This window comes from Durio zibethinus, chromosome 7 (genome assembly GCF_047325235.1).
Source record: "Durio zibethinus cultivar Kanyao isolate XHJ-2024 chromosome 7, ASM4732523v1, whole genome shotgun sequence".
Classification (NCBI taxonomy): domain Eukaryota; kingdom Viridiplantae; phylum Streptophyta; class Magnoliopsida; order Malvales; family Malvaceae; genus Durio; species Durio zibethinus.
Window position 1 is genome coordinate 16,917,130 of NC_143168.1, and position 25,429 is coordinate 16,942,558.

Below are 25,429 nucleotides of genomic sequence, written 5' to 3' on the forward strand. Positions count from 1 at the left end.
CTGGAGATAGGAAAAGAAGTTATAGGTGTTAGGATTTGAATTCTAAATCTGTAAGATGCCGCCATTTAAGGGTGATTATATGAATCAAGTGAGCTAAACTCCGGATTCTTAGTCCAATGACTTTCTTATTTGATTCATGTGTCTTAACTGATGCTGATTTGTGGCAGGGCTGTCAATGATATGATTGTTGGAGGAAACACGTTGTTAATTTTTAGCCATATCTCAAAACTTTCCCCTGTTTTCATTCATATACAATCATCTTTGATAGATTGGTTTTTGATTGACTTTTTTGCTCGGGGTCAATTTATATGAACTTAATGGTTTTTCTAACCCTTTGTTTGAGGGAAGTTTTTGGCAGATGTATAGATGTTTAGCTACTTGCTTTAAGATTCATTTTTTTTGCAATTCCACTTATTGTTTTTATGCTGAGGGCTGTAATGTGTGATATTTCAAGACAGGTTTTAAAATACATTACTTTGGCAACGTTAGTTTTGAAAGAGCATGACTTTGATGATTAAAATTACTTTTAAGTTGAAACGTCCTAGATTGCACTATTGTTCCCAATGAAGGTTTATATTGAAAATTAGACATGATAATTCATGTGTTTGTTTCGTGTAAAACATGTATAAAACGTAAAATTTGTGTTATAATTCGTATTAATGTAAAAATATGAAACATATTTTTAGTTATTGTCAAATTCATATATATATATATATTTGTAAAAATTTTAAACTATTTTTTTTTTATCATTTTATCTTTGACAATATTATAGTTTTAATTTGAATTCAAACCGTTATATTACAGTTTTTCTTTTATTTATAGACTGCGGTCCCTTGTTTAAAATGAAAACGATATTATAGTTTAAGTAGATAATTGACATCAAAGGCAAGAAAAACAAATTAATGCCACTACTTGAGAAGGTGTGTTGAAGTAAGTGTTAAACATAACTAATAAAAATAAAACTTAGGGAAAAACAATAAATTCGAAGAGCATTTGGTCCATGGAAATGGACCAAAAAAAAGGTTGATCTTCTGTTTTCTGTTAACTTTGTGCAAGTGGAGATTTGTTTGACTTTGGGATTGTAACTTCCATGAGAAACAAACTGCAATATTTAGCATTGTGTTGTTTATAGTTCCGAATTCGATTCTTGTGAAGTATTTGATCATAATTCTTTTTTTTTTTAAATCAATTATTGCATTTTTTTATATAATTGCAAAAGTTAGAATAATTTAAATTTTATAAAAAATATATAAAATTATGCATTGGCATGAATTGTCATGTTTATTGTTTTTTTATCAAAGTTTTATATTTGTTATATTATCAAAGATATAATGATAAAAACACATGATTTAAATGACACAAATTCCTCCAGTTAAACACAAAAAATATGAAAAAAGAAATATTTTAAAAATCACATTTTTTTCTAAAAATTATATTTTTTCTGTTCAATTTGGGCAAGTATAAGATATCTTACGTGGGTGACTTAGCTAACATCCTGCTTTGTTTGATGCATCAGAAATCTGTATCCTACTCTTGTTTTTATTGTTGTTCATGAGAGTTCCTCGAGTTTTGATCATTAGAAAGTTTAAAGTTTTGTATCGGTAATACATGGACTATAGGTCTTTTAAAGTTTTGAGTTTCTAGTTGATTTCGTTTCTTTTTTTTTTTTTTTCTTTTAATCTATCAGGTTGTTTTTTTATCCCTCTTGTTTGTTTAACATACAAATATTTTATCTTTGGCTAAAAAAAATTAATGTCAAAATAAGTCTTAGCCTTATTGAGTGCCTCAACACTCCATATGAATTTAAACATAATAATTTAAAATATGATATAATAATATATCATAAAAATAATATATAAAAAGATATAATTTAAAATTTTAACAAAATTATATATAAATTTGATAAAATAAAAAAATTATATTTTCATATTCACACATTTTTTTTGGATAAGTTGTATTTTATTTATCCAAAAGAAGCAATAAAATTGTTACAGTACATACACTTCATATATACAGTCAAATCATATTCTAACTATTATACAATATAACTTTATTTATATTCCAAGCATCACACAAAATCTTGTTAACTGGGTTAGCAGCAATTGAATACAATCCATGTAATCGAATCCTAACAGCTTTCTTAATCAACTCATACATTTGTCTTTCTGTTCTTTCTTTATTTTTGAATAATCTGCAGTTTCTTTCTCTTAATATATAGTATATATGAGCATTTCAAGCAATGCACAATACTATTGACATCGGTGCCTTGCCTTTTATCCTTGTCATTGCCCATTTCAATTCTTTAATCCACTCCCCGACTATTCTATCAATCTTGCATAATTGTAACACCTTTCTCCAAACCATTTTTGCATATTCACAACCAAAAAATAGGTGGTTCCTGGATTTCCTCCCATGTTAACATAGGTAGCACCTTTCATCTATCTTCACTCTCCAATTCCTTAATCTATCTTTTGTTGGAAGCCTATTTAGTATTGTCATCCATGCAATCATTGAGTGCTTCGAGATATGATACTGAAACCAGATTAATCTGTGCCACTCAACCTTCCTTTGCTTAGACCTTATCTCATTCCAAACCGTTGCAATAGAATAACCATTGCGAGGGATAGGCCACACCTCAATACCATTTTCCTGTTTTATGAATTGATGTGCAGTAGTATGGAGTTGAAGTAATTTCCTCCAACCCCAACTGTTACCCTGCTGTGGTTCAACTTGCCATATACTTTTGCCTTTCAAGACATAGGCTTTAATCCAAGCTATCCATATAGATCCTGCTTTTGAGAAAACAGATCAAATATTCCTCATCATGCATGCCTTGTTCCAAGTTAGTGTGTTTTTGATACCGAACCCTCTTTCGGACTTAGGTTGGCAAATGGCTTCTCAACTGATTTTAGCTCCTCTGGCAATCCTTTCCTGGCCTTTTCAAAGGAAGCTAGAGCATAGTTGATTGATCTTTTTTAACACATACTTAGACAATATAAAATGTTTACACCAATAATTGTGTAAGCTGAAGAGTGCTGACTGGATTAGCTGTAGTCTTCCAGCATATGCATTGAAAGTGTTGTTGGTATTCACACGTTTTTATAGACATTGATTATAGATCTTTTAGGCTATAGTATAGATGCTGCTTTCTTTCTTTCACGATAATCAGAAAGAAAATCCGAAAATTTTTTTATCTTCACGCCAGCATATGCCTGGTGTTTCTGGGTGGGTTAAAATTGGGCTTGTGGCTTATTTAGATCATGTTGGCTACCTTTCTTTGGGCTCCTTCACTTATTATGCAGGCTTCCATCTATCGAGTCTTGAAAAAGATTTGGTACCCCAAAGAGACTTGGTTTTGGGGTTTTTAATAATTGTTTGGATTTTATTTTCGGCCAATAATTTGTCTTTGATTTTTTTTTCTATTGCTTTGTTCAATAACTGTCTTTGATTACAACATAAATATCAGCATATATTCTGATTATTGTTGTTAAACGTGGGACAATTTATATTATTTCATTAAAACCGTTGCTATTATTAGTATAAATTTGCATTAATATATTGACTACGAGATGATCATGATAAAGATACTGTTATTAAAATTATTTAAGCCCCCTAAGATGGCTTCTTTATTTATAGTTTTTTGGGCTAAATATTTGTATATAAGTTTAGCAAATGCGTTGTTATTATTTTTAATTTTTTATTATGATTAATGTTCGAACTCGAGATTTTCGATTTTAAAATTGACTTCAACAATGATAGTTCATTGATAAAATCTTGATTGATAAGGAAAGAATAATATTTTTAATACTTGAATTAGCTACTAAAATTAAAAATTCAACATTTCATCCATAAATTATGCATTATTTTTGTTTTATTTTATACTATAAAATATAAATAATTCATTGATGAAATCATCGAAATTGAAGTACAATAACATTACTTTTACTACTTATATATTGTTAATTTTTTATAAACTAATAACTTGGATCAAAATCAAGAAAATGAAAAAGAGTCCTTCATCCTTCCTTCCTCCCTCCCTCTCCTTTGATCAAAAAGGAAAAAGTGTCGAACGAGGCGGGGGTGGCGAGGTAGATTAACTTACAAACTCTAAAACTGCATAATAAGCGACTAACACTGGCAAGGCTACAATGGTACCAAAGATCACTCTGCAAAAACAATAACCACAAATATTGGTAAATGATCTTCAATGTTTCATACTAGTTAATTTCAAAATAGATGTCCAAACCACTCACAATCACAAGTTTCCTAAATAAATTTAAAATAAAATCAAGGCCTTTATAAGATTGTGAGTGATCTCAGATTGTTTCAGCTTAAAAAAAATCAAGTTATTTCGTATTTCTCTAAATATTATATGTAATTATGTTATTTAATATGCCATGTAGATGCTGATGTGACAGAAATAATGATCATATAGATGTTGAGGAAAAAAAATAATAAAATTTAATGGTTTCATTAAAAAAAATTGATTTTAAAAAATAATATTTTAAAAATTTAATTGAGAAGAGAAAAGATATACAGATTTATTTAAAAGATTTGAAAAGGTAGGAGAACTTTTGTAATATTGTAGCCAATTCGGAAGCTATGAAGGAGTTCTTACGCAGTGCTAAGTACTTCTGCATGCATTCCATATTCCTTGGCGAAGATGAAGGAGGTAATGGATTGTGGCAATGCTGCCTGCAAAACATTAATGGACAACATAAACATTAAAATCTAATTTCTATGCCTATATTTATTGCCTTACATAAATGTAGTTAAAGATCAAATTAACATTAATCTACATTTTTTTTACCAACACCTCCCATGTTTTTGTCTTCTCAAATAGCATCTATCAAAAGAATAAATTGAAACTAAAAGAACTTAAGAACTATATATTATAATCGATGATCCAAACCATCTACTATCCATTTCTAATTTGGTGATCTCACAATTTTGTTTACACGTAAAAATGTTTCGAAAAAATAAATTTAAATTTTTACATATATAGTGTTGAAAGGATGAAAAAAATAAAATTGGTTTGAGTGAAATAAAAAATGAAATCATGAGTCATTAAGTGATGAGTCGAGGGGATTTGTGTAGAAGTATAAGTTAAAAAACATTTAGAATGGCAAAGGCAAATAAAGGAAGGTTAAGATGAGATGCTATGTATATATGGCCTCTGACTCTGAGTAAAGGTGAACATCCAAAGCAAAGATGGAATATTATAAGAAATCATTTATAATAACCTGAATGATGGCGACACGTAAAACATCACCATGCAAACCCACCGCAATGGCCCCAATAGCCATGGCCGCTGGTCCAGCAATGAACCTCATTACCATAACAAATATAGTCAAACTTGTCCCACATGCTATTATTTTTTCTTGCAAAGCCATGAACGTTCCTGCATATATAGTTCCAAATAAAATTACAATGTATCAAATATTGTTATAATTAAAATTTATAGTTTAATTTAATTAGTTCATACAATTATATTTAAGAAATAATAATATCTAAAAAATTTGAAATTCAAATTTCAACATTTATAATTTCTTTTTTATCAACGAATTATGAATTTCTTCATACCAAGAAAATATTAGTTATAATTATAATATATCAAATATTAATTTATACAATAAAGTTATCGGTTGAAAAATTAAAGCTTAATTTTTAGACAATTAACCTTTATCTTAAATTACGATGTGAGAGTTAAATTGGGTATAAAATTATAATAATCATACTATTAAATATGCACATAAATTTTTAATTTTGGAAGATGTGCATGCCAGGTGACAACATCAATTCCGGTATTTTGTTTATCTCTCAGGTATTGTAGGCAATTATCTAGGATGTATAAAGTCTCACCCATGCTAAACATGGCAGTGCCTGTTCCAGCCTTTGACATGATCAATATTGATCCCTCCATGATGCTTGGCATCTCAAAATGCCACCTATAAAAGAACGAAGCATACGGTCAGAGTTAACTACATCCAAGTTAAAGCATGGTACTAATATATTTGAGATAATAATCCCAAACATCATATATATATATATATATATATAAAATTTTAATGCAAACCTTTTTGCAACAAAAGCCCAAGCAAGTCCAATAACACAAGCATATGAGTTAGGATTCGTAGCCATTTTCATCCCCACAACCTTCATCAGATACCAGAAAGAAGGCCTACTGCTTACCCCACCATCTGTGTTTCCTTCCACATCTTTCTCCTGTTCACCATCTTTCGTAGCTGAAGCAATGGAGACTCCTGACCTCCGAAATTCAAGAACAAATAGCAAGACCGTCAACCAGATAATGGCTTGAACAACAGATGACTGGACAACAAGATCAACACCTATTTGGCCATACATGGCTTTCATCAAAGGCACTCCTACAACCAAACCATTAGTTAAAGTAGACAAAGAGAAACTTGTGACGGACCAGCAATAGCTTCCTTTGCTGCTACACTTGGCCCAAAAGGCCAGAACCACCACAATAACAAGCTTGGAGATGGTATCAGCTCCAATAAACCGATAATTCATTTCAAAAGGATCAATATGACTAGTGAATTCTACAGCAAAGAGGGGGAAAGTGAAATAGCAGACGAGGCGGTTTATAGCATCACACTGCTCTGGGGTGAATATCCCCCACCATTTCACTGAACCATACCCTAACATCAGTGCAACATAAAGAGGCACCATAGCCACAACCACCTTGTAAACATCTTCCCACCCTATCATCTTCTTTTTGTATTCTTTTTCCTTCTAAGTTGTACTTAAAACCCTTCAATATGATAAGAAAAGGATTGTATGGGATGGTGTATATATATGCATTTCATGCAAAGACAAAGCATAAAAGTTTCTTTTAGTTTTTACAAAATTAATAAGTAATTTAGAGATCATTGGTGGGTGTATATGATTCTATACCATGGATTCTTGAAATAAGGTTTTTATGTGAGTGCATTAAGAATAATGTGGTTTTCGACAAATGGGGTTTTTATGCTATGGTCAGCAATCTTTCTGTAGAATAAGGAATGAGGTCCAGTGATCATTCCACCCACCATTGCAAATAGAGTTTCTGACTTTGTGTAATATTTATTGTCATTATTCCCTTCAACATTATATACCAAAGTGATGGGTCATCCGGGAACCAGAAGCTTATCAAGTTTGGGATTCAAAATTTTGCAACTGTAACCCTTTTCTCTATTTCAAAACTTGATTTCTTTTTGTTAAAAAAAAAAAAGAAGAAGAAGAAAAAATCATCCAGCGATAGAGGCCAAAGATTGCACAAACTTTTTTTTTTCTTTGTTTGTTTTATCCAGACATTGACATTTTATACTGTGAACTGTAATGAGTCATCAGTGATCTCTTAAGCCAATGGTTTTGGTCTTGAAAGGGAAAATGTTAAAACATTTAAGCAAATAAAGGCATCATATGCTTAGCACTTAATTCCGAAGTACTTTCTGTGAGTTTCGGAAGCAAATTTTGGGTTACATAATTTTTCTAATGAAAGCAAAACATTAATTGTGCTAATTTTAAGCAGCCAAATTGCTCTACAACATCTGGGAAAGTCGAACATTAATAGAACAGCATCACTATTTTATATATATCAATGCTTTGAAAGATGCTTGAATTCTTGAGTCACAGTTGGGGCGATTTGACTCTCCCATTGCATGAAGATTTCAAGCACTGGCTGGTTGAGCATCATGGCCGCACTTCATTACAAGAAGGATAAGAATATAGAATAAATTCCATTTGTGTTGATTATATCATATATGCTGCCCAAAATCCGATCCTGTTAACTACAGACCCATCATTGCATTGGCTATCTTGGCATTATCTGAACCAAAACCCACTTAATTTATTCCTCTTCAGAGTTGTTGATGGAATGTGAAAAAAAAAAATCGATGTACAAAATTGTGTGAAGGAATTATCATTTCAATGATGTATAGCTAGTTGATTGAGCTAATGGAATTCATTTTCTTTTTGGTTTGGATGTCTTATGACTAACGGCTTTGTACTGATCAGGACTAATTCATGTGCTTCATTCAACATTTTCTCCAAGTGTGCTACATTATACAGGCAAAGGACAAGAATAATTGTCTATCTGTTTTCTCTTTTTCTTGGTCTTTAACTTTTATTATATGTTTATTATTATATTCTGTCTTGTCATTTTCATTAATAAAACCAGATTGAATTGTTATCCTATAATGTATTATTGAATCCAAAATGCTTGAGAATAGCATCCCTCTAAAGGTGGTGGATGATATAATATTAATTTCCCTCTTTTTCCCCCCATTTATGGGGCAGTTTAATTGTGGTAGAGACTAGAGAGAATGGAAGCAGAATTTGTTCACTCCATTCTTTTTCATCTGTACCTCTCGTCTGCATGCTGGACAATTTGTCCTGGCATTAATGGTGTTGAATTTTCTTATAAATATAAAATATTAATATATATATATATATATTGTTACTTCCACAGCTAATTTGTCATCAATAGTATTTCAACATGGTAATAGCTTAATCATATACTTAGGTATATTTGTTACTAGAAAAATAGAAAATCTATGTGCAAAACAAGTTTAAATAATCCTACACAAAAGGTGCAGTATGCTATTCCATTTTCATCATCATCATCATCATCATCATCATCATCATCATTATTATTGTTTGGTAGCATGCATCACTTTTTACATCAGATTAAGGTGGCTGAGTACTCAGCAGGCAGTCTAAATAATGGGATCCTATTTCAATTTTCATCTCAAATTCACAACATAAAATTAATTAAAGATTCATTTATAACTTTGATTATATCTCTGCTTCCCCCTTGCCTTCTTTTGACTAATTTCTTGTCAAAGTAATTTTTTACTTCAAACTTCATTAACCATTTATTTTATTTATTTGTCCTTTTTATGTTGTCACCTAAGCATTGTGAGTATTTTCCTTTGGAAAATATAAAATTTCTAACTCAAGAACAAATTCCACATTGGGTGGTTCTTAAGCTGACTCGTGTAATTTTCTATTTGGACTCTCTCAAATATTATATTTTAGTATAATTAAAGCTACCCCACTTTCAGGAACAGAATTTGGCTATTTTCAAAGGCCATATTAATTGGTGGGTGCAATTGAAACTAGTTTTAAAAACTGAAGGAGGTATTTACTAAATTCTCTATGTAGGCATCTCGTCTCATCTTCAATTTGGCCAATCTGAATATTCCATTGTTCTCCAACAATTGCTCCAACCTTACATTGGAAGCTCTAGCTGCTTCTATCACACACATGTTGGACCCTCTCAGGTGCTTTCCAAGCTGGAAGATCCAAAAATTGGAAGGAGAAAATATTTTTTTTCAGTTAAATACGGAAATGGCTAAGCATTTTATTTGAACAACTATAGAATCAGAATGAATGATTTTCTGTCTATTATCGAAGGCATTTTGAAATATTTGTTGATACAGACAAATAAAAAAATCTTCTGAAATTATTTCAATATTAAACTTTGCACATGCATATAATAGTTCCGAATCGAAATCCTTTGAGAATAAAACTTTTCTCATGATATCATGTTACATGATAATATTACATTATACACGTTGTTGTAGGAGCTTTTTTTTTTTTTTGTTTTTTTTGGAGTTATTTTAACATTAAAATGTAGAAAAACAAGTTAAAATATAATAACAAATCATAATTTTTAAATTGATAACATAAGAAATTATGTTCAAATAAATATTATAATAAGAAAAAATTTAGTGTATTATTGACTTATAGTTTACCTTGTTCTTTGTTTTTTCTTTTTTTTTTTTTGGAAATTGTTCAAGGAATAATCTGGAGGTAATTAAACTTGTATTGTTGAATCAAATAAGCTATCATCAGTATGATTTTATTCATATGTATTTACTATTTAATAAATATGTTAAATTTAAATTACATTAAACATTAAGTATATTTATTCACAATTAATTGAATTCATCAATATCATAGATCCATGAATAATTATGATTATAAATAGTTAAATTCATTCATTTTGGATTTGATTCATAATTAATTAATTGTAAATATAAATCTACACTCAAAATTTTATATGACACAAAACAAAAGTACATTTATCCATAATTAACTAAGTTTATGAATATAACAAATTCATGAATGTATAAGTTCATAAATAATCAAAATATAGATTAATGTTAGATTATTTATTACTAAGTAAACCTTAATGACATATAAAAAAAAGTTTACATGACAATTAATAGATTCAAACGTGATAAAAATTAAGCTGACAGTGTCGATAAATCACAATGATAAATGATATGGGATATATATATATATATATATATATATATATAAACACACGTATGTGTGTGTATGTGCGCATTAGATATGAAAAATGTTAATGGATGTCTATGAACATCTGTAAAGAGGCATTAAAAGCCTGTCACTAAGTGCATATTACAAAGGCTAATCACATTTGTAACTGATGATAGACAGATAATTAGACAGTTATTGACTGCATTATTTAGATGACTAGAACACCCTTTTCTTAACCTCTTAGTGTTGAATTGTCCATTATATCCTTTTGTTCTATATTTTATTTTTAAATTTCATTTCATTTATATTTTTGTTTTTATACAAACTAATTCATTTTTATTTGAAATCATAGTTAATTTCGTAATGATAGTTCTTTCAAAATGTTCAACAATTATATATTTCATTTCTTTTACAATTGACTTATAGTTTTGCTTGTTTATATTCTGGTAATTCGCTATTTTCATTCATTTAAATTGAAAAAAAAAAGACCTTGACAAATTAAAAAAGAAGATCTTATGCCAATATTTTTTTTTACATTGTAATCATAATCAAGAATTATATTTATATAATTAATTAACAAATTATAATATAATTAAACAACTAAATCCATTCACAGTGAGACTTAAACTTAGGATTTTAAAGCCTCTTCCTTTCCATTAAACCAAAGCGTCATTGGCTCTCACTACCAAAATTAAGTGTATTTATGAGTGTTCATAATTTAGTTTTAATCGTATTAACCGATCAAATCAATTTAATTTGGTTAACTAGTCAGCTATTGAATTAATTTTGATCGATTAATAAAAATGATTTTAGAAGAATTTTTATTTTTAATTAATTCAGTTTGAAAACCGAATTAACCAAATTACCTAAAATTTTAACTAAAGTAAAATGTAATTCAAATATAAAATGAAAAATATATAATTGATCATTTTATTTCATAAGTTATTAAAGTTTTTAATATAATATTTTGATATTTGAATATTTTGTTGGATAATTTTATTTAATTTGTTTAAAATATAATTTAACTTAAATGTATTTATTATTCAGTTAATCAAAAAAATTAATTGAGCTGACAAAGTTAATTTTTTGGTTAATTTTCGAAATTCATAAATTTGGTTTAGTTGACGAAAATAAAGTAATATAATTTGATTAATTCGATTTTGAATAATTCGGTTTAAAATTAACTAAGCCGACCAAATGAACACCTCTAAGTGTATTATCGATGGAATTTTATTGATGCAAACTTGGATATTAAGCTTGTGTGTATTACCAAATATTTGTAGGAATTTATAACATATATGTATTTTTTATGCTTGCATTTAATTAGAATTCATAAATAATTTTATAAAATATTATTATATTCTTTTATAAATGAAAAGGAATAGTTTGTTTATTAAATTTTTATTTATATATTTTAATATTCATATAATTACTTTAAAAACAAATTTAAAAAGTTATAATAAAATGATAAAAATTACAAATAAAAACATAATTAAATATGACTAAAAAATAATAATTATTGAAAATGTTAGCTACTATTAAAGATAAACCTTTGAAATTATTGCAATATTGAACCTTGGATATATAATAGTTTTGAATCGAATCTCTTTAAAAAGAAGATCTTTTTTCTCATGATAGCCTACTTTAATCCCCTTGCCAAACTTTTGTTATAGGGTTAGCCATTCACTTCACATGTTTCTAGCAATTCACGTAGCATCATCAAATGATATAAGTTTTGGATAAGAATTTACAATGCACTAGATGGAATTTTAATTATTACTAATATTTTTAAAAAATAAAAATTGATTTTGAAAAAAAATCTAAATTAATATATTGATAAAAAATATTTTTTGTTGATGAAAATTTGTGTCAATAAATTATCGTTTAAATTTTATAATATCAAAATAATTAAATTACCTATGAGGGATATATTGATAGAAGTTTCTATCAATAATATTATTACTGACAAAAAATGAAATATATACTATTACAAATATTTCAAGTAATGTCCTAAACCAAAAAGTAGCAATAATATTCTAAATCACTTTTTTAGTTAAATTATGCCATAGGTTCCTATATTTTGCAAAAATTTGAAATTTAATTTTTTCATTGGAATTCATACAAATTTAATCATCGTACTATTTTGATTTGATAATCTTAATTTAATCACTAGCTCTACCAATTTTTTACTGTTAAATATGCTGATATGACCATTAATTTAATGGCATTGGTATTGATTTTACTAACATGACATTGAGTTGCTAACATAACAAGTTAAATGGATGAAATCAATTGTTAAATTATGTAAATGGTTCATATACTTGCACTAAATTTGAAATTTAATCCCTTTAGTATAATGTCTTAAAAATTTTGTTTCCATACAAGTTGAAATTAATAATATTGGTACAATTACTAATAAAAATAATATTTTTTTTAATTTAAAAAAGATTTTATTTTTAAAAAAAATCAATTCTAAAAAGCTTTTAGAAATTTTAATATTTGAAAAATATTAAGTTAATATTTTTAACTATTTTAAAAATTTAAAAATCATATTTTTTAATTTTTTAAAATCATATTTTAATTTTTAAAAATTTAATATTTTGAATTATTTTGGGAAATTTTCTAATTTTTAAATATCAAATGTACATTTTTTATATTTTAATTTTTAAATAAAAATCATTTTTTGATTTATTGATTTTTTTTCAATTTTTAACATTTTATTTAATCAACATATTCAATTTTTTGTTTTTAAATTTTTTGAATTTTTATAAAATTTTTTATACTTTTATTTATTTTTTTTGAAAAAATACAAAAAATTTCAAATAATGAAATAAAAATATTAAAAAATTAAAAAATTTAATAATTTTAGAAAATCTAGAAAATTTATAAAAAATTGAAATATTAAATTTTTATACTAAAAAATTAAAATTTAAATTTCATGTAAGTATATGAATCATTTACATAATTTAACAACTTATTTTATCTTTCACATTATTACATCAACAAAGTTAATATCCACGTCATTAAATCAAGAATCATATCAATATTTTTAACCAAAAAAATTAATGAAATTAATAATTAGACTAAAATTATAAAATTAAAATAATATAAAAATTAAATTCTAAGTTTTTACAGACTACAAAACCTTTGTTATAATTTAACCTTTTCCTTCCCACCAAACGCAAACACTATTAATGAAACTCACATACTCACATTGACAAAATCTAGGGAGTGTAAATAAAGCTTTTTCTTGTTATTTCAACAAGTAACATCCAAGTCTCAATTCTCCTTCTTACTTCCTAATCTCCTAACATTTTCCCTCGCCAAAAGGCACCCAAACGATGGATGGTTATTGAGAATAAAAGAGAATATCCAAATGATAAAAATCGAAGGGTATTTAATTACTATATATATTTTTTATGGGCTAATAATAGAGCATTTTAAACATCCGTGTAAGCTCCGCGTATTAATTCATTTTCAGTCAAATTGATTGTGTGATCAAAGGAGCATCTATCTCTTGTTATAATAATGGAATCATGTGGCCATAATGACTGAATAATACATATCCTATTTCCACACGAGTTCGCACTTTTTTTTCTTTTTTTGGCTTATCCTTATCTTTCAAAACACCAAAGAATCCTATGGTCATTCACTTGTTTTAATATTTGACAACATCATAAATGTTAAAGTTGACCAGATTTATCATCCAATATCATCTTTGAATACACAAAAAATAATTACTATTAATAAATGGATATTGACTTTAAGTGTTAAAAAATTTTGAATTTGTATTTGAAGAGAGAATGTAATATTTATTAATTCGTTAAATTTGATATAATAAATTTCTTTAAATCAATTAAAATCATATTTAAATAATTTGATTAGATTATACCTGTGTTCAACATTGGTAGGGTTTAGGCATTTTAGTTATTATATATAAATGATATAATGTGATAAGACGTGATAATAAGGTTTCATTTATTTTATGAAAATTAATTTTCAAAAAATATTTTTTAAAAAATATTTACATTTTTTGGAAAGTAGATATTTTTTATTGTTTAGATAGATAAATAAAAAATGTTTTTTCTTGTTTGGTTTATTTTTTGAAAAATTTGTCTACTTTTCCAAATAAGATTGACGTAATTGTTAAGTATTGAAATTTATGTATTATTAAAATATATTAAAGTTATTATATTTAAAAATAATTATATTTTAAAAATAATGATTCACTTATTCTATTTTAAGAGTTACACATTTTTTTGTCTTTGAATTAAAATAAAATTTATAACAATTACATTTAACTATTTTGATTACAGTAAAAAAACTTATAACTGTTACACTAGTGTAAGTAAATTCCTCCTTATATTTGGATGATAATATTTAATATTAAAATTAAACACTTAAAACAAAATTATTTATCATTATTTATATTAATATTTAAAATTTAAAATAGCATTAATATCATTAAAATATTATTTCTATTAATATAATAACATTAAAATATTAAAAATATTTATACTCTTAAAATAGTTACTTCTTATATTAAAAGTATTTATTATTAAATCATAACAAAAATATTATATATTTATATTTATTATTGAAATAGTAATAAAAATGCATTTTCTTATAAAATATAAAATAGTATATTTTAAATTAAAAATATTCATAGTATTAAAATAATAATAATAATATTATAATAAATATATTAATTATTAAAATTATATAATAAAATAATATTTATTATTGAAATATTAAAATATTAATGTAAATACTTAAATTAAAATAACAAAAAAACTTTTAATATTTTTTAATATTTAAAAAAAATTACCAAACAAATTTTAAAAATAAAAGACGGTGACAAAAAAAAAGTGATTTGGTGGTAAAATATTAAAATTTTAATTTGTTCAATTTTTGGTAATTATAAATATTAAAAAATTATTTGGGACTTTGTCTCAAGCCCAATTTGAAGGCCTCTAGTTCATGGATATTCCATCAATCCACAGCAAACTAAAGTCCATCAATCGCACTATTCATAAATTTGTTAAGATTTGCGGTAAATTTAAGATAACTGGTATTCGATTTCAAAAAACAAAAAGATAATTGGTATTCGAAATTCAAATTTACAAATAAAATAATACAAAGATAGAGTTTTCTACTTCCTTTTTTCTTTTTTTTTTTTAGTATCAAATTTCATTTATATGTACCAATCCCCTTTTGCTAATTTATACTATATATAATGCATATAAAATCTTTGATTGAGTTGGTGTGACGTTAATTTAGTTGAAAATTTATCAAAAAATCAAATAAATTATTTTAACAAATATAAATTAAAGATATTTACATCTTTACACTTAAATAAAAGTAATTACCTACTTACATCTTTTCTTAATGTATTATTTCTTCTAAATCACAATTGTATATAAAATTTTTTTTTTCACCCATATAATCTTTGTACCAAATTCTAGTAGCATTTACCATTGTTATGTTGTTATATTATAAAATAATATTATCAAATTCACTTATAGTTGATGAAATAATGTTTCTAAAAAAAATATAATTTTTATTTTTTGGGAGATTAATAAATATCTAAGTCTCTTTTAATTAATTTTTTATTTTTTAAAATGTATTCTAATGTGTCATTTTATTAATATCACCTATAAATTTTAAAAATTTTATTAACAGTGAAAGAAATAAATTTTTTAGAAAACAAAATCATTAAAAAAATTTTTTTTTTGACTCACATAAGAGAATGTCAAATTCTAATAGATTTATTTTTTTAAATGAAATAGTATTGTATTCATAATTCAATATTGGAAATATCCACGAGTACAATAGAATTGATAGCATTTAACGTTATTATATATATATATATATTATATTTTCTGTTATTTTGAAATTTTCAAAAATAAAAATTTTATTTTAATATCTAAACTTTTATCTCATCAAACACTTTGATATTTCATATTAACACTGTTAATCAAGTTTCTTACATTACATTAATATTCAATAACATTATTACATGTGATATAAATATCCAATTATCATCACATCATTTATTTTTCATGTCATCTCTTTTATTTTTTGAAACTTTTATTTAAAAAAATCAAATTTCATTTTAAAAAACTTTTTTACTAACGTGATAATAATTAACTTGAAAATAATTGAATATTTATAATATATGGTATGATTTTATTTGATTTTCATAACGTGTTAGCCACTTGATTAATGGCATCAATGTAAGATATCAAAATAATTGACAAAATTAAAGTTAAAATATCAAAATAAAAATTTTATTTCTTTAAATATTAAATTGATATCTAAGATAAATAGTACATGAATTATTTTACATATTAAGATCATGTTTAGTATATAAAATTATGATATGATAAAATAAGATAATATTATAAATATGATTAAATTAAATAATATCATCATATTTTATATTTGATGTATGCAAAGATTAAGATAGAATAATTTATTTATTTATTTATTAAAATTATTTTTTTTTAAAATTTATGTAATTTAAATTATTGATATTATTTTTAAAGGTATAATTAAATATGTAAGTTTAATTTTATTGATTAAAAATAATTATTTTTAATTGAAAAAGATTAAATAATTTTATGTCAAGAACATATTAGTCCTTTTAACAATTTATATATCTTTTTTAAATACAAATTAAATATAATATAAGATAATTAATATCTCATTTTATCAATAATTTTATACATTTAACATGACTTAATTTTATAAAATAATATTGTTTGTCACTTAATGTCAGCTACTGGATTTTTTTTTTTTGAAATTTACTAATGGTTAGTTAAATCTTTTAAATTAAAATTTAAAGATCAAATTAAATCATTGCAGCCAACATAAGCCTCTTCATTTTGACAAAGAAAAAAAAAACTATATATATATATATTTTGTATCGGTTGCAACTTGTGAAATGAATAAATAAAAAAAAGAAATAGATGTTCTTGGAAGGAAAGTAGACCTAGCTTTGTAGCCACAGCTAGGCTTAAGGTTAAAAAAAAAAAAGGGTTGAGATTGTTGTCGTGTTTGAAATTTTATTAGTCTTAATTAATCAATTATTTATTTGTCAATGGAAACAAACAAATTGGTTTGGTTTTGCGCTTTTTGGATAAGAATGGCAGAAGACAGGTGTAATTAATAACCTGACAGCAAGAACCCAAGCGGGACACGGACTAAACTAAATTGTCGGAAGTTAAAGGAAAATCCCACATCGAAAGGCTAAGACAGAACTAAATGGTATTTAAGATAAAACCAAGTGGTAAGAGGGCACGACCTTACTTGAACAGGATCTGTTCTATAGGCTCGTACCTCTGTGTTCTTGAGTTCTAAGGAGACAGGATTCCAAGTCTGGTTGATGAGATATGACTGTGTGATCAGAGCGTGATTATTGGTCTTGTCTTCAAATGTAGAAAGACAAAGACCGCAGAGGATCGTTATCAGCTAGTGTTTGCCTGGCTGAGATGGTCACTCAGTTGTCTGACAGACTCCAACTTTCCTTTTGTGGCTCCTGGGTGAGTTCTTTTCTGAACGGGCTGCCATGTCCTCCTTGTTTGAGACAACGATTTCACCATGTCAGCATTCCTTAGAAATCTAGGGGAATGATCAATTAAATCCCATTCAAACTCACCTGATAAATATATCAGAATTAAGGTCAGACAATTATATCTACAATAATACGAAAATAATTCTTTAAAAATAATTATAATATTATTTTAATTACTTAATAATTGAATGATACGTGTAAAATTTTTTTATAAACAATAAAAATTATTATAATTGTTTTATTATAATTATCAAAATAATTTTTTATTATAGTTAATTAAGATTTTTATAATATTCTCTCGTTATAATTATAAAAATATTCTCCTATCATCATTTATTAAAATTATTATAATAATTTTTTATTATAATTACAAAAATATTTCTCTTATCTTATTAAAATTATTAGCTTTTTTTTTTTAAAAAAAAAACAAGTTGAATGGATGATTATATTAGTGAGCTTTCATTTCATGAGTAAATAGATTTGAATTTAATAATAAATCACTATTGGTAATAAGTAAATATTATATGGATAAATTATATTATCATTTATATATTATTAAGTTTGGATTTAATTTATACAAAATTTTAAAAATAATCTCTCTTATTTAAAATAGAAGCCAACAACTAATCAATGTAATTGAGTGACACAATTAAAGTATAAATTTTTTTTTATTTTTTCAAAAGATTATATTTTAAAAAATAAAAAATAAAAAACCAACAAAATAATATAAATATTTAATTTTTTATTTATTATTAAATTAAAAATTAAATAAATTATATGTTATCAAAATTAAAAAAAAAAAATTGCATCCTAGGCGAAGCCGGGTAATTTTTCTAGTTGTGTTTTAAACCAACATAATCAAGAATTGATGGGCGAATTAGAGATTCTGATGGTTAGTTTCCATGCCCTTTTTTTTTTTTTTCATAATTTTGGGGTGACAGTTACAAGGTGAAGCACCAAGGCTTGAATCCAAAATCATTATTGAGAAAACCCCATTCCTTCCCTACTTATCTCAACAGCATGTTCATATCGTGGGCATTGAACATTTCTGAGACCACCAGAGACCATGGACTTGTGGCTGATTTTAAAACAACCACAAAGAAGAGGAAACATGAAGTTCCACTTAGAGATGGCCCGATGGGTAAAGCAAAATAAAAAAATCCTGACATTGAGAAATAAATAAGGTCCATGAATGAGAGAAGACATTTCTCCAGATACAAAGAACATCGTAATCGCTGAAGAACCATGTCCATCTTTTGATAGGATACTGAACTTAATTCTAGCAATCTAGGATCAAATCTTGAATGTCTAAAGTAAAAAAAAAAAAAAGTCATAATTACCATAGACTCGTCCCCAACCCATTTTGCAGAAAGAAAAGGAATGGGATTGTAATACATTCAGGTGGGAAGCACAGTAAAGCCGAGCCTTAAGTACACTCAACACGTTTCAATTGCAAAGATGATTATATCCCAAAAAACCTCAAAAACATTGTCTAGGTTTAATACAACTACAATAACTTTGCTGTCCTAACATACATGAGGATGGACAGCAACTATAATCCACTCTTTTGATATCTTTGAATGTAAAAGACACTCCAAAATTATACAAAACATTGATCAATTTTTATAAACCCCATTCCAAGCCCCAATCTCTCAGCAACCTCATAAGAGTATGCTGCATAAGAGGGCTAAAATGCTGCTAAAGTACAACATTAGAACCAAAATAAAGGAAAGACACAAGCAGAGACATACACAATGGTAAACGGGGGGAAAAGGGAAATTCAACATTGAATTTCTGAGCCAAGCTCCGTGATTGATCGAGTTGAGGAAATCACTACAGCAGGTTGTTTGGTCACTGCAACCAAAATGTCAGCATAACCAACCACCCCAACCAAAACATCATCATTTTCATCCTCAGTCACCCAGACATGGGTTGCCCTATGAGATAGCATTTGAGCCATAACTGCGGCCAAAGAACTAGTAGTTTTACATGTCAAGGGTGCACTTCTGCCCCTATACATGCTCCCGCCAAAACTGAAAGTTGGGCTCACTGGATTAAATCCAATGCTTCTACTACTGAATTTCCTTGGCCTTGTCGACCAGGCACCATTCACTATTTTATTATCTTGAACTGGTGAATCAACAGAGAAGTCCGGGAGCAATCTTGAACTCACATTATCCTCAACCCCCATAACAAATTGTCCAGCTGAGAGGTTGGCTAAAGCCCAAGCTGCAGCTAAATAGTCACATTTCCATAGTTTGGAAGCTGAGATTTCTCCTAAAATTTTATGGTGACCATCTGGTGTGCTCTCCACAATGGCAACTGCTCTGAGATCACCAGGATGTTTTTGAGTTGCTTCTAAAGCAGGGAGGGAGGCTTCAATAGAGCTATAGTTTAGGTTTATGGCTCCAAGCGAGGAAATAGAGGAGAGGGGTAGTGGAGCTAGAGCACCAAGGCAACCAATGAGGAAGCGGATGATGTCTTCTCTTGAGAGACAGCAAAACTTGTCACGCATATAGGTGGAGTTGGACGAAGAAGGGCCATTGGCATTAGCAATGAGGTTGTTGCTGCTACCATTTTCAATGTTCTTGAGCCACTTCCCATTATAAAGAATTGAGAATCTCTTGCTCATGCCTTTCCATACCTTGCTCTTTGGAACAAGAAGTCGCCTCACACCCTGCTTCATCATCTCGAGTGCATCTATCAATCTAGTCCAACAACAAAGAATTAACAATGCCATTAGAGAACATTAAGACAGCTGCAACTAGATCTAAGCGGAAGAAGCCAGCATATACAATGATTTCCTTTTTTTTCTTTAATGGTACAATGGTTTTCTTAATAAAATTAAAACCACTAAATATCCTATTGTTAGTTGGGAACCAATATGGACTTTCTTTTTTCCACTAATTTCTTGCAATAAAAATGCCAATATGTCCTTACTTGCAACATAAATAAAATCATAAATAAGAATAAAATCTGCTTTTTTCCTCAAATGAACCACATTGAACGATGGTGAAGCATCTCAAATGCTAAGCAGTCTTGACATTACTAGCCACGTGAAAACTCTGAAATAAAACATTAAACCAAACAAAAATAAAAGATAGAAGAGCTCTTATGAATAACATATTGTTTGTGCAATAACTCAATTCTAACGATTACCTACCAAAGACAAGAATTTTCTTAAGAGAATCATTCAGTAATAGTCTGACAAATTTAGATGGGATCAAAACTTAGATATGGTGGTTTAAAATATAAATTCCAGAGATGATTGTGCTTCAAGGTAGCAAAATTAGTGATGAAACAGCTTGAACTGAACACAAAATAAGCAGATGTGGGATTTTCTAAGTGGGTTTTTGACAAAATCTTGCAGACATGGTTAGACCCATTAACCTAAAAACTGACACAAAGGATGCGGTAGATACCTGGCATCAGCTCTAACCACAAGATGCTTGCTCCTAAACTCTAAACTGTAATAAAAGAAAGGTTCTTTCTAGAGGAATACTTCTCATGGCCTAATCAAAACATATTCCAGCACTGAAACAGATTTGTATTCAGTTCAACTGCTCAATTCTACTTAAACAGGCCTTAATCAAAGCCATGTCAGTTAGATACCTAAAAAAGAATCATCAAATCTGCGTCATACCTTAAGACACCTAGAGCTGGAGAAAGAGATCAATATCTCAAAAACTTTCTCCTATCAGTGAACATAATTTCACTGTGAAACATTTGAGAGGCTCTACATTTTCTTTCACATCCACATAAATTTTAGCCCAAAAAGTAGTAAGCAAAACAGAATAATCAATTTTCTATGATCATTAAACAATTATGAACAACCTGCTCAGACTAAAGATTGATAAACAAGCCTAAATCTTTTTAATTTGCCAAATGCTTAATTCCTAGATTAACAATCAAATGAAAGTATAACTTGTGGGTAAAAATATCTGATTCCTGAATCCCTGTTATCCATTACTGAATGCTAGAAGGGACTCACTCAACATGGTCAAAAAAGTAGTATACAATAATAATTAATTAAGAAGAAGCAGAAAATGAAGAGAAAAGATAATGACAATGCATGCTACAGCAATCATCCATTTAACAATGGCTTTAATAACATTGACCAATAGAAACTGTTAGTTATAAGAAGAGAACATCTATACTAATATGAATATACACCAGCAAACACAATCATCCTTGAGCAATAGTTTTAATGTAGACATGAATCTAAATTTTGATTATCTTAGGGTGTCTAAAAGGAAATGTACCTAGCACAAGTTGCGTAGCTGCTATTCAAGAGACAATGCTTCTTGAAAATAAGAAAAGGATAAGATTTATTCGAAAAGACAAGAAGTCCGAATTCCACAAAACTATTAATTTGAACATGCTTTTTGCTTAATTTATAGCAGGAGGAAAAAAAAAGTGCACCAAAATAGTAACAATGGGGAATATATGGAAAGAAAAAGTGAAGAATATGTACGGTTCAACCAAGTTAAGTCCAAATTCCAAAAAACTAAAATCGGACATGTTTTATTTAAATCAGGAATGTAACATGCTCAATGCTACATTGCACAAAAATTGGTAAGACAGCAAATTGTATGAAAATAAAAAGTGAAGAACAGAAATAATAATGATTGGTTCGAAACCTCAAAAGTACACCCGAAAAAATTTACTATTTACTGCTCCAGTCAGAAGAAAAGTGGATGTCAGTCTGAAAAGTCACTGTACGATTCTTGTTTAGTTGACTAGTATCTGTTTAGAGAGGAAACTAAGACCTAAACCTGCACCCTTTTGGGTTCTGTATTCTCGGGATTGGGTTCAAGTTGTGGGGCTTTTGTGCTTGTTTGAGACCCTTGCAACTTTCTTTCAGTTTTCCTTATTCTATAATCATAGAGGAGCACGGAAACATTAATTATACAATTTCAATAAGGGTGACTGTTTTTATAACAGCCAATACATAATGACAAATTTGTTTTGAAGAATAATTACAATGACTACAGAAGATATAAGGTTCTTGGTTTATATGATAAGGAACATTGAGCATCTTGCAGACTTGGAGGAATGGAGTCAAAGAAAACCAGAGCCAAAGTCACAAATTGAAAGAGCCCCAGACTTGCAATTCTTAGCAGCAGCACAAGAAAAATAGAAACACCACTACTGCTAGGCACACTATCACACATGCATGACAATCTTCAAGGTTTAATCTTTGTGATCCTAACCCATAAACATTTGAACATAGACAACATTTTATGAAGTGAATAATAAATATATCTGAACTGTGCATAAATATGCTTCAATGCAGACGAAAACAATAAGCCTTTACAATAAGGTAACAGAGTGGGAGTGGGGGTAGGGGCGGAGGGGAATCATAATATTCTTAAATATAAGGATATAACAACCATCCCGGTCATATGTAATCAAATCTTGCTTTGGAAGCAAATCATGCCAACTCGCATGGGCACACACACACACACACACATGCTACTCGATTCTAAGGACAAAAATGCCACAGGCTGTCATTTTCCCTATGATTAATTCCATGCCAAACAAGATACCAAGATACGAACCAAGCCAATGAAAGGCACATTACATATCTCACTAATAGAGAGAAAATTCACACAACCAAAGCTCGAGAACAAGAACGAGTCCACTTGAAACAAGTATAAATAACTTTAACATAAAGTTCAAGTAATACTCAGGTTTGGCCCAACAGTTGCTATATCTCTTCTTGAGAGGTTAAGGTCATAGGTCAACCCTCCTAAAAAGTTAAAAAGTTATAACGTGTTAAGCTGAAAAAAAAGTGATTAAAAAAAAGCGGCGATTAACTAACCTGGTGCCAGGATCAACAATCTTCAAGAGAGCATTATTACGGTCAACAACATCAGAAACTTGTGTTTTCATAGCTTTGTCCTGATCTTCCAAACACTGAGTTTTAGCTAAAAAGGAGACAATATCAAGTGAAGTTAAAATACCAACAAATCTCTGTTGTCTCATTTCATTGTTTTCAATCATTCCCACATGAGATCTTCTCTTCCAAACTGGTATCCCACACTCTGTTGACTCTCCTATTGCTCTTATAGCAGATTCCACCACCTCTGTTTCAGAGAATTCAACCAACTCAGGCTTCCCCACCGTCAGATCTCCCACCACATGGTACAAAAACACCGATGCCATTCCTTAAATTTTCTGTTTGTTTGCCGAGAAAACTGAAAAAAAATCAAACAAAGAAAAATCATCATTAAGTCCTAAATTATTCAACCTGTTCCGATAAAGGGTACTTTTATTTTCAATTACCTGAAATGGGATTTGGTTTATTCAATCCAAAGTTGAATATTTTCCTTCAATTTCCCCCTTTCTCTAGCCAACCAAACAGAAAAACTACAACAAGAAAAAAACTAAAAAGAAGATATTGGATTTTCGATAAAATTTGTATAAAAATCGCCAAAAGGGTACTTTTTTTAAAATCAAAGATCTATTTTTTTTTTCCTTATTCACCTTCAAAATGAAAAAGTATTCTTGAAACCGGGAAAACCGGTGAGGAGGAAGAGCTATAAGAGGGAATGGAGGAGAATAAGGAGGAGGTTAATGCCGTTGATAGGTAATCTATAAAGTATCAGAAGAAAGCAAAGGTTTGGTGCCATTGAAGAAGAAGGAAAGAAGCAAAGTTTTTGAAACAAAAGCCCATTCACGATGAACTCTCTCAAACTCTTGACAGAATTGGTGCCGCAAGGAGCGTGATTTTTGGAGAGAAATAAATTTTCTTTTTGTTTTGGCCTTTTTCTTATTTTTTTTGTTGTTTTGAGGAATAATGTGGATGAGATTGACAGAAAGAGAATAAAACTTGGTGAATTATTGAGGCAAGGGGGAAGAGGAGGCCAATATGAGGGAAAAAAAAAGAAAACAGGAGATTTTGGAAGTTGGGTACTGTCTGGATATGTATCCGAATTAGGTTTAACTATTTTGGCGGTTATTAAATTTTTTTTTTTTTCACTGGAAGAGAAAAAGGAAATGAGATTTTTACAGATTGATATACTTTTTTTGTTTTTTATGATAACATATTATTTTTTATAAAAATGAGGTTGAAATTTTACTTTGCGAAAATGAACTTTTAAAGAATAATTTTATGAAGTTATTTGAAAAAGAGATATAATAATTTTACCATTCCGTCAAATAATTTTGCTATATGTATTTGGTTAAATTTTATATTTGATTTATTTAGTTATATTTTTTATTTGTTAATTAATTTATTTGATTATTTATTAAATTTTTATATAAATATAATACTTGATTATAATTATAAATTTTTTAGTCATAATTTTATAAAAAGTTGCAATGCATTGCCCTTTTTTAAGGTTTTATAAAAGAATTTAATATATATTAAAAAAAATTTAATATACAGTAATAAATGTGATTTTTTAAATAAATGCAAGTTATATTTGGTTCAATTGTTGCCTTCTTTGTGGGATTGAAATCTAAATTGATACTTTCTAAGATTTGAATCCCTATTTCATTTATACCTTCCATATGTATCAAAAATATTGAATTCAAATTATTCTTCTAAAA

At 27.9% G+C, this 25,429-nt stretch overlaps 2 protein-coding genes and 1 non-coding gene across 4 annotated transcripts; 1 reads left to right on the plus strand and 2 right to left on the minus strand.

Moving 5' to 3' along the window:
- Positions 1–3,840: 3,840 nt before the first annotated feature.
- LOC111277714 (auxin efflux carrier component 5-like) lies at positions 3,841–6,978 on the minus strand. Of its 2 annotated transcripts, XM_022864127.2 has the most exons (5): positions 6,077–6,951; positions 5,863–5,948; positions 5,244–5,401; positions 4,619–4,695; positions 3,841–4,166 (listed from the first exon to the last, which is right to left on the minus strand). In XM_022864127.2, exons 1-5 carry the CDS (start codon positions 6,733–6,735, stop codon positions 4,094–4,096), a joined length of 1,053 nt encoding a protein of 350 aa, XP_022719862.2. In that variant the 5' UTR covers positions 6,736–6,951; the 3' UTR covers positions 3,841–4,093. The 2 variants fall into 2 exon arrangements, with proteins under 2 accessions (XP_022719862.2, XP_089620470.1); XM_089764344.1 differs by lacking the exon at positions 4,619–4,695 and having other exon boundaries at positions 6,077–6,978.
- A 10,619-nt stretch (positions 6,979–17,597) lies between these two features.
- Positions 17,598–17,815, plus strand: LOC149518033 (small nucleolar RNA U3). Its single transcript, XR_016343874.1, has one exon. It is a non-coding gene; the product is annotated as a small nucleolar RNA U3 (small nucleolar RNA).
- A 1,501-nt stretch (positions 17,816–19,316) lies between these two features.
- Positions 19,317–24,717, minus strand: LOC111276853 (CBS domain-containing protein CBSX6-like). Its single transcript, XM_022862759.2, has 3 exons — positions 24,161–24,717; positions 23,697–24,072; positions 19,317–20,580 (listed from the first exon to the last, which is right to left on the minus strand). The coding sequence occupies exons 2-3, from the start codon at positions 24,038–24,040 to the stop codon at positions 19,653–19,655; spliced, it is 1,272 nt and encodes a 423-aa protein (XP_022718494.2). The 5' UTR covers positions 24,041–24,072; positions 24,161–24,717; the 3' UTR covers positions 19,317–19,652.
- Positions 24,718–25,429: the final 712 nt, after the last annotated feature.